Source organism: Lissotriton helveticus, chromosome 5_1 (genome assembly GCF_964261635.1).
Source record: "Lissotriton helveticus chromosome 5_1, aLisHel1.1, whole genome shotgun sequence".
In the NCBI taxonomy this organism is placed as follows: Eukaryota; Metazoa; Chordata; class Amphibia; order Caudata; family Salamandridae; genus Lissotriton; species Lissotriton helveticus.
Window position 1 is genome coordinate 1,512,379,808 of NC_136065.1, and position 13,222 is coordinate 1,512,393,029.

General features: G+C 43.5%; 1 protein-coding gene across 10 annotated transcripts in view; it reads right to left on the reverse strand.

The window, feature by feature from the left end:
- LOC144755518 (complement component receptor 1-like protein) overlaps positions 1 to 13,222 on the reverse strand; it is a 962,117-nt gene that overhangs the window by 367,671 nt on the left and 581,224 nt on the right. For 4 of the 10 annotated variants that reach the window (XM_078644512.1, XM_078644510.1, XM_078644513.1 and 1 more), the window contains exon 9: positions 2,066 to 2,251. The exons of the other annotated variants lie outside the window; for them this stretch is intronic. In XM_078644512.1, coding sequence (XP_078500638.1) covers positions 2,066 to 2,251 — 186 coding nt within the window. The remainder of the gene's footprint in view (positions 1 to 2,065; positions 2,252 to 13,222) is intronic. 10 annotated transcript variants of the gene reach the window in all.

The following is a 13,222-nucleotide window of genomic DNA, read 5'->3' on the forward strand; positions in this document are numbered from 1 at the left end:
AATCAAGAATGGGGAGCTAAGGGTCAGTTTCTCTTGATCAGAGTTGGCCGGGAGAGGAATGTCATTGAAGTAGGCTGCGCAGGACGGTGCAGAGATGACCTAATCATCTTTATATAGTGCTTGGTAAAATTCCTAAATATTTTGAGGACTGGTGTGGGTAACATTTGAGTTATCAGTGAGAGAATCAATACTCTTGTGGTTCCGTTTGCGTTTTAGATAGGAGGCTAGGATTTTGCCTGCTTTATTTGTGTCAAAGTTTTAGGCTTTTATATTTGTTGATCCATACACCTGCTCTTTCGCTCAAAATTCTGCTATATTCATATTTTTTGTGGGTGAGGAGGGAAAGAGTTTGAGGGTTTGAGTCGGAGATGTGGGAAGATTCCAGAGTTTTAATATCTTTTTCTAGATCCATCAAGTTTTTATTGCGATCCTTATACATTTTGGCTTGGATGTTTATAAGGGCACCCCTAACCGTTGCCTTCAGAGCATCCCAGTGATTGGAAGGGGAGGTATCATCAATTGAGTTGTCTTCCAAGTAGTTTATTATGGTGTTCTCAATCACTTCCCTGGAGGTCGCGTCTTTGATTGATTCATCGTTGAACCTCCAAATTTTGCTATGGGAATAGACATTAGCACTGGTAAAGGAACGTGTAATGGCAGAATGATCTGAGATTATTCTCGTCAGACTGTCTGTCTGTTCTATCAGGTGAATATGGGGTTTGGAGATCAACAAAATAGTCTATTCTGAAATAAGATCTGTGAGGGATGGAAAAAAAGGTGTAATCTCTAATATATGGGTGTTGGAGTCTCCAAGAGTCAAGAAGGCCGTATCTAGCACAAGGTTTGTGGAATGACCTGTGGGATTTAGAGGGCTGGAGGGGAGACCTGGACTGTCGCAGAATAATACCTGGGGTGGTAGTTAAGATACAACCTCAACTTGTAAATGTCATGCTTTTAACACTTCATGAACCTAAACTCTCCTTCAAAATGTATTTTTTACTGAAAAAAGTTGACTTATGTTATGGGTAAGTTATGATTTCTTCTCCTCATAATTCATTGATGTACCTTTATCAAAACCTTAGAAACACCCTTAAAACACAATTAAAATGAAGTTATGGTTCCTAAAATACACCAAAAATCCTGAAATTAACCGGTTATAGTACGCTGAGCAAAATACCCCTAATGAATCTGCATGAAGATACATGTTGAAACATTCACTGACACTTGTTGATTGGAAACCATGTGAAACTGTATCAAATGGACCTTAGGTTACAATAAAGCCAATGTTTGCTGTGTGAGGCATCACAAGCATATAAAGAATATGGGGTAAGTGTCCAATATGTTTTGCAAATTTTCAGACCCATATCGGTCACCCGCACACCCGAGCTATAGTTCCTCTCTCTTGCACTGGCATTCCCTTTCAATGTCGTGAAGGTGATTTCATAACAGTGGATTTGTGCTTTTAAGTGTAACCTAACCCTGGTGGTATGTTTGTCAATGTATGAGGAGCACGTATTGTTATAATCCGTAACTAATAACTTCAGCACAGTCTTTCTGGTACATGTAGGCTACATTGTCAGACAATGGGAGTAATACTTGTAGGGCATAAATGCTTGAGAAACATTGTTTCAAAATCCTCATAATAAAAAGAAATATAAAGAAAATCTTCAATTATTAAAGACTACATGAGTCCACCTAAATGAGTACCATCCACCATCTTCAAAACTATTTCTATCCTACTATTGTGCACATTATTTTAGGAAGCATATGGCAATGTTTTCTTAAGTCAAATTTGTGCTAAACTAAGAAACTAACTCAATATTTTATCATATATTTACTGTTACCATTTGTGTATTCTCAGTCAGAAACAATATTCTCACTCCGTTCTCTGTGTAGACCAACTACATATTTCACAAGGGTAGCGTTCACTTACATGACGGTCTTCTCTCACTGTATCTATTATGAGAATGTCCAAACTCAACATATACATTTATATATCCTCATTAAATTAGGAGAAACCCCATTTGTGTAGCATAAAGACTAACAAAGATTGTCCATTCCATACCTCTACATTCTGGAGTTGGTGAACTCCAGGTTCCATCACTTTGACAATGAATTGTTGGTTCTCCATGTAGTTTAAATTTAGCAGATGTGCAACGATAAGTTACAGATGTTCCAACGTGAAATGGAGGTTGATTGCTGTGTTCACCATTAGGTATACTGGGAGGATTTCTACATGTTACAACTGAAGCTGGAAGAAAGAACCATTTTTGTCTAATCAACAAAGGGGGGTGTTGAAATTGTCTGCCTAGCTGCTCAGAGCATCTCCAACTGTCACCACTCATCCACACAGGCACGCAGGCACGCAGGCATTCCATTCATCACAGTCCCACCAACATTCCGTTACCATCTCTCACTCTGGCTGAGCAGCTAGGAGAACCTTGGTTGATTACATGTAAATGTAATACTTAGGATATAACATTATCCCTTTCCTTTTAAAATGAAAAAAAACCCATTACAATTGTAAAGAGGAAAACTATAAAATTACAATTGCAAAGAAGAAAACTATACACAAGAAAGCAGTAATGTTCATAACTCAGAGATGCAAATAAAAGCAAAACATCGTCGGAGAGTGAACAATGGAAATCAAGAAAACATGGGCAAAATACAACATAAAATGTGCACCAATGTCCCCCATCCTCCCTCATGAAAATGATTAAGACATTTATTTATTAAACCACAAACAATGTTAAAACGCAGAGAAGCAAACTAACACTGCGTACTTTTGGGAAAGAATAAAAATTGTCAAGAAATGATAAATAAATATCAAGCTAACAATAACCCCAACCTTTCCAAAAAACATTAGAAAATAATGTAGTAAAGGGTGGACACACCCCACGACTAACACGCGAGGCCAAAAACAGACAAGGGTGAACCAACACCAAAATACACGTGTACCACAATATGGACCACATAGAGGGTACACACAGTGATGCACAGGGCGACTTACACACAGCAGCACCTGAAGCGCTGGGCGACTTACACAGGACAACACGTGAGGCGCAGGGCGACTTACACACATATCAACAGACAAGATGTGCAGCGCAAGGCGACTTACCAACACATGTAACCAAACGTGCAACGCAAGACGCCTTACATGCATTGACACCAAACCACATATGTAACATAACCACAACACATAGAGGTGGGGAACCACCCACCAAGACCAGAACAACCCTCATGTAAGGGATGAACTGTGATGCCCACCCACCAGGAGACTAGGACGTCCCTACCTATAAACAGCGTAAAACTGTGACATCATGAAATTTGAAACATTTGATATTACCAAAACCATTACACATACTATAGAACACCAGAGACCCGTGCCCCAGGCCGGTGAGCGACCTCTCACCCGAATACGTCAATCTGCAATAGAACATCACCTTTTTTTTTAACAAATAAACAAATCTCAAAATCGTTGCCATTAAGGAACAAATACCGGGCACTGTCTGTGAAGCATAGTTGCTGTATATGAACCTCCAATTAGAAGTTGAAACAAACTCCTTCTAAAACAACTGGAGAAAGATGTAAACATTTCAATATAATAAGCAAAAACAGCAGAGAAAATGTCCATATAGAACTTAAAAGCAATGGCAGAATGTATCTTCAAACAAATGATGTGAACTGCGCGAACCAGAAGGTGAATCCACAAGCTTCTCAAACACTACAAACTCTTACCCTAGCAGACATCGCACGTGCCCTGACACAGTTGCTTTTAAATGTCCACAACAAGAGTAGATAAAACGACCACACAGGGCATAAGATATCTCAGTTGACCTATTGCAGACTCCTCATAATCGTTCCAGGACTACTAAACGTGATGATCAAACTTTATTTATACCGGCAAAGAGCAGTGAGGCTGGCAGTAAATAAGGTGGTTGCCAGTAACGAAGGATCCAATAGGATAATAAGGAGCCGCCAACCACAAAATGGTGGCACGTTTCTCACGGCACGCTGGTGCTTCAAAACAACTCACATCGATGCAGGTTTTCCACGGAGCAGCTGTAACGCGAAGAAAGGCTGTTCCGTCACATTTGAAGGCAGGAAATCTGTGCGGCACCCAGAGAGAAGGTAAGACTGGGCGCGGGCTGTGGGCATCTCGCGCCATCATTTTGAAACTGCTACTGAGGGGTTTAACTGTTGAAGTTTCTAGAAGGCCTCAAAAGAAAATGAAGAATAATAGAACAAAATTGTCTCACCGAAAAGACTTGCTCTGTGCACCGACACCCGGGCAGAACCGCAACTGTGCCAAAGCGGTAAACTAGTAAGAAGTGGAGTCGGCTGTGAGTGACCACAGTGACATAAACAGCATACAACAAATAAGACTCACATTTGTCACCGCAAAAGTTGTGCTCACGTCGCAGGCCCCACGACCATGTGAAATTTGAAGAATAGAGTAGCTAACCAAACAACACTACACTACTGCCTACTAACAGTCATCAAGCTCTCCTCTGTAAGGCTCTTCATGTGCAGGTTGTAGGAGCCTGGATAAAGATAGATATGTAAATTTCTTACCCACAGAAGAATCCAGCTCCTTACACTGCAAAACACAGAGAAGTACAGTAGATCCAGGGCAGACACAATGTAGTGTGCACAACTGTTGAAAACACTCCAATTTGTGGGCAGTGAAAAACACTTCACTGACACTATCTTAGACAATATAGAGCCACACCGTCCCAGTGTGGTACCTGTGAATACCTTCACTGAGTTAATCTTTAATCACATCTTGAACAGACACAATTCCTTTATGCTATAGATACATCCATTCGGCAGATACTAAAGGAAGTGGTAGGGTGAAACTTAAATCAGGCATACCCTAACATACAGACCATACCTGTGGTCAAATCCATGGAGCAAGTTCAGGCAGGACACACATGGTGGTAGGGGCTGTCTGATGACATGGACACTGGTGGGTGGGGCTGTCCGTTGACAAGGACACTGATGGGGCTGGGTCGCCTTTTACTCCATATTTCTACATGTAGTTGCTTAATTTTCTTGTAGTTTCATTGGTTAATGGAATCCCATAGTAGTCTTTTGGTTTCTGTACTGTCTTTAAGTACGCCTGGGTCCAGGTCCGCTCGTCGCCAAAATAAATGTAGTACCCTGCACACAGACACACTGGAAGCCTTGTATTATTATTTCAAGTCTTCTTTATTGGTTCCAGTTCAGGGTAGTATCAATCTCAGTTCAGCCACGTACCAGCTCCTACATCTCCTACACCAGCCCCACCAGGAGCAGCCTGCCTAGCTGCTCAGCCCATCTCCAACTGTCACCACTCATCCACCCAGGCATTCCATTCATCACAGTCACACCAACATTCCGTTACCATCTCTCACTCTGGCTGAGCAGCGAGGAGGACCTAGGCTGATTACATGTAAATGTAATACTTCGGATATAACACTTTTTATTTTTATTATTTAAAGTATTTATAAAGCACTAACAATCATCCCCAAAGGGATATCACAGCGCTGAGACAGACATATGTATAGTCAGCAGGAAAGCAATGCGGAGCAGAGGGTGTGGGTGCATCAGACAGGGAAAACCATGTTTTCAGTTTTATCCTAAATACGAGGTAATCCTTGGAAAGGCGGAGATCCAAAGCTACAGCATTCCAGTGAGCCACAGCCAAGTGGGTAAACGAGCGACCACCTGCTTTGGCCCACTTAATCCAGGGCTCGAAAAATTCACTTGACCGCTCGCATTTGCGAGTCAGATTGATTCAGGACGAGCTACTTTTAGGTCCTACTCGCCCTTTCTGAAGAGTAGGAAGACAAACTGACACTTGGCCTCTGTCTCTGAAAGCAGAGGAAATATGACAAGATAGCAAGATTTAAAGGCATCTTTATTGCTCAAAAAGTAAATGAGCAATAAAAATGCTATTAAATCTTGTTAAATTGTCACATTTTGCTCAGCTTTCAGAGTCAGAGGTTAAGTGCATTTCAGTAAGGTCGAGGAGATTTTGTAGGTTATTAGGCCTGCATGTCTAGTGCATCTTTAATGATTTTTCTAGCCCTGCTTAATCCTTTTAGTTTTTGCCAGGGCAAGGTCTGTTGACCTTATATTTCTTGAAGGTTGGTAGACTTCAACCTTCTGCCTTAAAAGCAAAGGGCCCGAGTTGTGCAGAGCCCTGTGATTATGCCAGAGAGCTTAAACGTAGCTCTTTTGAGTGTGGGCAGCCAGTTTTAAGGCAGGCAAAGGCAAAACTATATCTGTATTACAGATAGGTTTTGCTGCAGCGTTTTGAAACATCAGTAGACGCGTAAACAGATTGTCCGCTATTCCCATATAAAAAGCATTTCCGTAGTCCAAACAATGAACAATCAAAGCTTGGACTACAGTGCGACACCAGTCAATCGAGATCCATCTGAACAGTTTTTTAAGCAGTTTCAATAAACCAAAGCCACCGCATGTGGACATTACCTGGTCGTGCATGGATAGGGAACGATCAATAATAATTCCTATATTCTTTGCGTTATCTTTTGGGTTCCAGTGCAGTACCTATTGAGGAGGGCCACCAAGAATCGTCACAAATATTTTCAGCTCTGCCTTTCAGCAAAATCTCAGTTTTTTCTGCGTTGAGTTTTAAACAATGTGCCGTCATCTAACTGATCACTTCCAAGAGACAATCCCGCTAAATGTATTTGGTCTCTGACTGCTTTTCACTGATAGAGATGCATAACAGTAAATGTCAAAGCTCAAGTTTTTATCCAATGTGGTAAGGGCTGCAACATATACGTTGAAAAGTGTAGGGCTCAGTAAAGAGTCCTGGGTTGCGCCGCATTTTGAACCATAAGGGGATGATCATTTTGAAACATAAGGGGATGTGCTAAAGGTGTCCGACTGGACAGATTGGGATCTATTACACAAGAAGGGTTCAAACCATTAAAGAGTAGTGGAGTGGAGCCCTATCTCATTTAGTCTCTTAATAAGCATACTATGAAAGACTGTATAGAATGCCGCAGAGAGATTTAGAAGAATCGGGCCACTGCCTTGCCCTGATCTGCCTAGAGTCTGACATTGTCCAGGATGGCAAGCAAGGTGCTCTCAATGCAATGTTATGCTCTGAAGCATGTCTGGGAGGGGTCCAGTAAGTTATTATCTTCCAAAAAGGTTGTCAATTGGAGATTGACCAATCCCACTACATTATCTGGTAGCGATTATATCTAGCCTCAGATTCTCTACCTTTGAATTTCCCCAGGGGTCAGACTGAATCCAGGAAGAATTTACATAAGCAGTACCCCTGCGCGAAGGTAGATGACGTCTATCGGCTCTGCATGCGTCATTGGCATGGAGTGGAGTGGTCGTATTTGTGGGCCGCTCTGGCGAAATTTGGCTTTGGTCCTGGCTTTATTAGCTGGGTGAAACTTCTCTATGAGGCTCCGTTGGCACAGGTAGTGGTCAATGGTCGGGTATCCAGTCCCTTCGCTCTGGGAAGGGGTACTCGGCAAGGCTGTCCGTTGTCTCCACTCCTCTTTGCACTCGCCCTGGAGCCTCTGGCTGCATGGTTGCGCTGGGAACCATCGATGAGAGGTATACAGTAGACCCCTGAGTTTGAAGATCGCATATCGCTCTATGCTGACGATATTCTGTTGTACCTTACTTCGCCCCAAAAGTCGTTAAACATGCTGTTTGATGTGTTGATTTCATTCGGACGCAATTCTGGCCTCGTGATGAATTGGTCCAAGTCTTGTATATACGTACTCGCGGGTGGCGCCCCTGCATTGCCGCGTGGTTGTCCAATACAGGTTACACAAGAGGGTTTCAAATATTTGGGAATTTTTATCACTTTGGACCCCGTAGCCAGATATGAACGTAATTTACTCCCTCCGCTACAACGGTTGCGTTCTGACGTGGTGGGCTGGCGCGGCCTTCCTCTGTCCCCCCTCGGGCGAGCAACCCTTTTCAAGATGATGTCTCTACTGCGGTTTTTATACGCGCTCCAGAATACGTTTGACGCAATTCCGGCAAAATACTTCCGGGAAGTGGAGAGTCTACAAAGACAGCAGATTTGGGATGGGTGTGCCCGTATCGCCCTCCCTAAACTTACTCTTACCTGGTATGACGGCGGTATTGCTCTTCCCGATATCAGGCGTTACTATTCGGCCTCTCAATTTAGATCCTGCATTTGAGATGGATAGGTGGCTTTTACCGGGAGGGAACTATAATAGGGCGCTATACTCTAGATCTGCAATTCGAACGCTTACTGGTCCTACCAAGATCGCCGCGCAGGTGTGGAATTGTGCGACTGCGGCAATGGGGTGGAGCGGGAGACTGACCCGGGCGACCCCCTTGTACGATTCTTGCAAGCTGGGAAGTTTATGGAGGACGAAAGGCTTTGGGAAATGGGATATGATTGGTATCAGTAGAGTGGGCGATCTCTGGGTTAAGGATAGGATTAAGACTTTCGAGGTCTTGAAGGCGGAATATGAATTGAGTGATCGGGATTTTTTTCGCTATTTACAGATTCGTCACGCGTTGGGCTCTGTTTTCCCCGTTGGGACAGTTATTCCGGAATCTTCCCCGTTGGAGGATCGGATACTTGACGGATATGTGCCCGATAGCACGATTTCTTTGATTTATAAGAAATTAATTAATGATCGGTCTGATCTGTTAACGCATTTAAGGGAGGTCTGGACCAGAGACGGTTTACTATTAGATGATGAGGACTGGCAATCCGCGATTTCCTCACCCAAGTAGGTCGCAATACCGGCCCGTCTTCGACTAGTCCAACTCAAGATCTTGCACCGTGTGTATGTTACTGGCCCGCGACTGATTCGAATGGGTTATTCTGTTGATGGGTTATGTATCCGTGGTTGTGGTCAACTTGCTACTTTCCTTCACATCATTTGGGAATGTCCGGAGGTTGCTGCATTTTGGAAACGAGTGCATGCGGTCATGAAAGAGGTCACAGGAGTCGAGATACAACCGGAAGCTAGGCGGTGTCTGCTGAATGTGTGGGAACCGAATGACTATGACGTGGCTCAGACGCGATGGGCGACCCTGGCCAACATGATTGCTAAACGAGACATTGCACAGTTGTGGGGCGCTCCCCGCCCGCCGACGGTCTCGGTGTGGAAGGAAAATATGGATTGGTGTATGTTTCGAGAGAAGACGGTGTATGTGGCACGAGGTAGGCCATAACAATGGGGAAAAATTTGGAATCAATGGAACTCCTACAGAGGAGATATATGCACACCACCCCTTCCTGATGTCCCCGATGTTTCACATTCTTCCTGATCCTGACGTTCCATGATTTGTTTTAATTCATATGTTTTAAAATCTTTAGTCTTTTTCCCCCGATTATGCCCCCCCCTCTGATTTTTGTTAATTGACTTGCACTGTGATGCTATTGCCTTTTCCTTCCCGCTCAGAAAAAGCGCCTGTATTGTAATGCTCTTTTTGCCTTGATTGTATTGATTTATAATAAAGAGTTTAAAAAAAAAAAAAAGAAAGGTTCTGTTATAGAAAGTTGGAAGTTCACTCATTTGAGAAGGGTGATGCTGACAATCAAGACTATTTTCTAGGAAAGGAACTGCATGGAATGCAAGTGGAGCTGCTCAAAAAGTGCCTCCATTAATCTGGTGTGGAAGATATTGAGGACCCATTAAGGCATGGAGGTAGTCTAGGAGAGATTGCCCTAAATGAGAGGAATTTTAAATACAGGGTACTGTTCGCTGTTCTGTAGGCACGCAGCAATTACTGCTAGCTGTACACATAAGGAACTCTAAATGAATCCAGCTTTTCATAGATGGAGAAGGTAGTGGCAGGCCTGAGCTCTATTTTTACTAGTAGGATTTGCATTACCAGCCCAGGCACACATAGTGCACTTAACTAGGGACTTTACTAGTAAGACAAACAGACCAATTATGGACAACCAATTACCATAACACTTTATACAGAGAGCATATGCACTTTAGCTCTGATCAGCAGTAGTAAAGTGCCCAGAGTTCTAAAACCAACAAAACAGGTCAGAAACAATACAGGAGGAAGGCAAAAAAGTTCAGGAATGACCCTGCAAAAAGGGCCAAGTCCAACAAATAGGCAGTGATGAGGTGACCCTTGGCCTTGAATGTTGAAGCTATTTATGTGCCCCTACCAAACTGTGTTGATGGTCATGTGCAGGTTTCGATTGAGAAACTATATGCCCATTACCAAGTTTTCTTAGTTCTACCACTGTGATTCGTGCTCAATAATGTGTTCCACCAACACTGGGCTCTCAGTCGTTTGTGATCATTGTCCTGCAAAACAGTCCTAGAGTAAACATGTGTACCTGTGCTTTTGGAACCAGAGCAATGCATGGCACCATCATGCCAAAACGTTTTTATCATTCGCACTACCCGGAGACACGTCGTCTGTTACTGGGGAAGCAGTCTCAATGACATTAGTCTCTCCTTGATGGTGTAGGCTTCTCGATTGACAGCACTGAGTGTGGCTCCCATAAACGTTTAATGAAAACGCAAGCGTGATTTTTTACATTTATTGTGAAATGCAATTGATGTAGAAGAAAGACAGTCTATTCAGTGTGAGCAAGACACTGAGATTGAATTGTTCCCTTTACCAGCCAGCAGTCTAAGTACGGATACACATGAATCTGGCTTTCCCACTAATGCCCTGCTACAATGGACAGACACTTGATAAATACTTGTGGGGTGGTAGTTTCCCCTAGAAAGTAGGTCTGAACTGGTAATTGGTTCCTCTTACCAGAACCGCAGATAATGGCCATTGGTCGGGTGTAGGGGAATGTGAAAGTAGGTGTCCTTGAAGTTGAGTGTTGTCAAATAGTCACATATAAGTGGCAGTTTTATAATTTTGAAGTGGGTGGATACAATGTAGCGGTTTAGTATTTTTGGTGTAGCATTGGGTGCAAGCTTTTGCCCGTTTTGGATTTTCAAGAATAGAGAGTGAACCCTTTCTTCCTGCCTGGTGTGTGTTAGCAAGGTCTCTGTTGCATCTTTGAGAAGTAACACATTCAGCTCTTCCAGCAAGAGTGCAAGATCTTCGTGCTTGTGGGAGAGTTGTTGGTGATTTGGAGTAGTAATATGAAAATTCCAAGCACTAACTGTGGGAAATTTTATATAGTGCCCAATGTACTCTTTCATTCAGTAAGATAAAACCCCAGTTTTCCGCCAACAAGTGTCACATAGCCTGAGGGGAATGCAAAGGAGGTCACTGTTTGTTGGCAACAGCACCAAGACTGTGCCACATTCCTTTTTTGCCACCCCCACCTCCAGCCACAACTTCGAGTATTTGGGCCAGCTACACTCTCCGTGTACATTCAGGAGAAGCCACTTGGCATATGTCAGAACCTTCAATGCCATAACTATGGACATCACTCTTGTCACTCCCTTCCAGTAGGGTCTGGATAACCGGGCATCAATGTAGATTGTCCTATGTCATATGTCTGGTTGTGGTGTCTGAAGACATTGCTTTCTTCCGGTAGTTTTTCATGTGTGGAGGTCAAATCCCTACTGGGTTTTGAGGTCCTTGAAACCAAAGCCAATTCTTCATGTAGATTGGTTGGACCATTTTGGAGTCAAGCCTCCTCCAAAATCGAGGAATGTTTCCAGTGCTGAGCAGTATTGACCAAATAAGGTGGTACAGAATATCAAGCTTTCTTTCACGAAGGTTACCTGACAAGACATTTCATCTTCTCATGGCCATTCTTTTTCATGGAGCGTAGAGTCCTTTGAAGGCCAATGCCCTTGGAGTAGGTCCCCTGTTTGTGTGTAAAGTGTCCTTTTTTGGCTGGGGGTGTTTTGATCCAGATTACAGAGCTCAAAACCAGAGGTATTTATTTATTTAAGAGTTTTATATAGCGCTGGCCAGACCCGAAGGTATCGGAGCTCTTTACATCATGAGATTACATAGACATACTTGTATGTACAATGGCTCCAGACGTATCATAATAATATCGTCTAGAGCGCACAATGACACTCGCATGGTATGTTATCACAATCGTATGTACAAGGCTTTGGCGTCAGAGAGAGCACAGCGACTCGTGACGGGATTGGCCTGGGGGAGGGGGGTGTGGGGAACAGTGAGGTAGAGTTCTTAAAGTCAAAGTGTCTTGTGAGATGTTGTGGGACTGCTTCGATGGTTACGTCGTAGCTATCCATACGGGAGGGATCGATTGAGGAAGAGTTCTTTGAATTGCCTTTTGTAGGTAGATGGGGTTGGTCCTGATGTGGGCTGGTATAGAGTTCCAGATTTTGGGAGCATTTCCTGCAGAGGTCGGGATGCTGTTTTTTGTTTGCGAGTTCTTGGAGGGGTAAGGAGTAGGGTTTTGGTACTCCTAAGGCTTCTTGTCTGACCGGCCTTCTGGAGTTTGACGGCCATGTAGGCGTGTTTGCCTGTGTGCAGCGCTTTGTGCGTGAGGCAGGCGGTTCTGAAGTTGGCCCGCATTTCGATTGGGAGCCATCTGAGCTCTCTGAGCGCAGGGGAGATGAGCTCATATTTCTTCACTCCGGAGACCATTCTGGCGGCTGCGTTCAGAGTTGATCTGAGGGGAGCTAGGTGAGATTTAGCTGATCCTGTGAGGGTTGCAATCCCGTAGTCCAGTCTACACAGCATCAGGGATTGAGTAGCTTGTTTGAGGTCGTTCTGAGGGATAAAGGTTTTTATTTTGTTGAGTAGTTTCAGGTTTATTTATTTATTTATGCGTTTTTATATAGTGCGGACTTTACCCGAAGGTGTCAGAGCGCTTCACAATAGGAACAGAACTGATACATGTGAACATTACAAGTGAACAAATTACAAAAGCAAACGTTACGTTACATGAGGCAAAAGTGACAATCGTGAGCAAACAAAATACAAGAGGTAGCAAACGGTGCATTACAGGAGGAAAAAGTGACATGTGTGCAGGTTACAAAAGCGTACAAAGTACGAGTGGAGGTATAATACTGCAATAAATGGAGGACACTCAAACACAAGAATGAATATGCTACTTACCAGTATGCATCTGTTCTTGGCATGTAGGGCTGCTGACATTCATATCTATAGTATAGATCGCCGCCTAGTGTTGGGTGCGGATGATTGCACATTGTTGTCCTGGAAGAGTCTTCGAAGTATCACGAGATAGGTGGCTCCTACCCTGAACTACAGTGCGCATGGGCATCGACTCCATCCTCAGATTGTTTTTAGCCATTGTGGCAACGATGGAGTG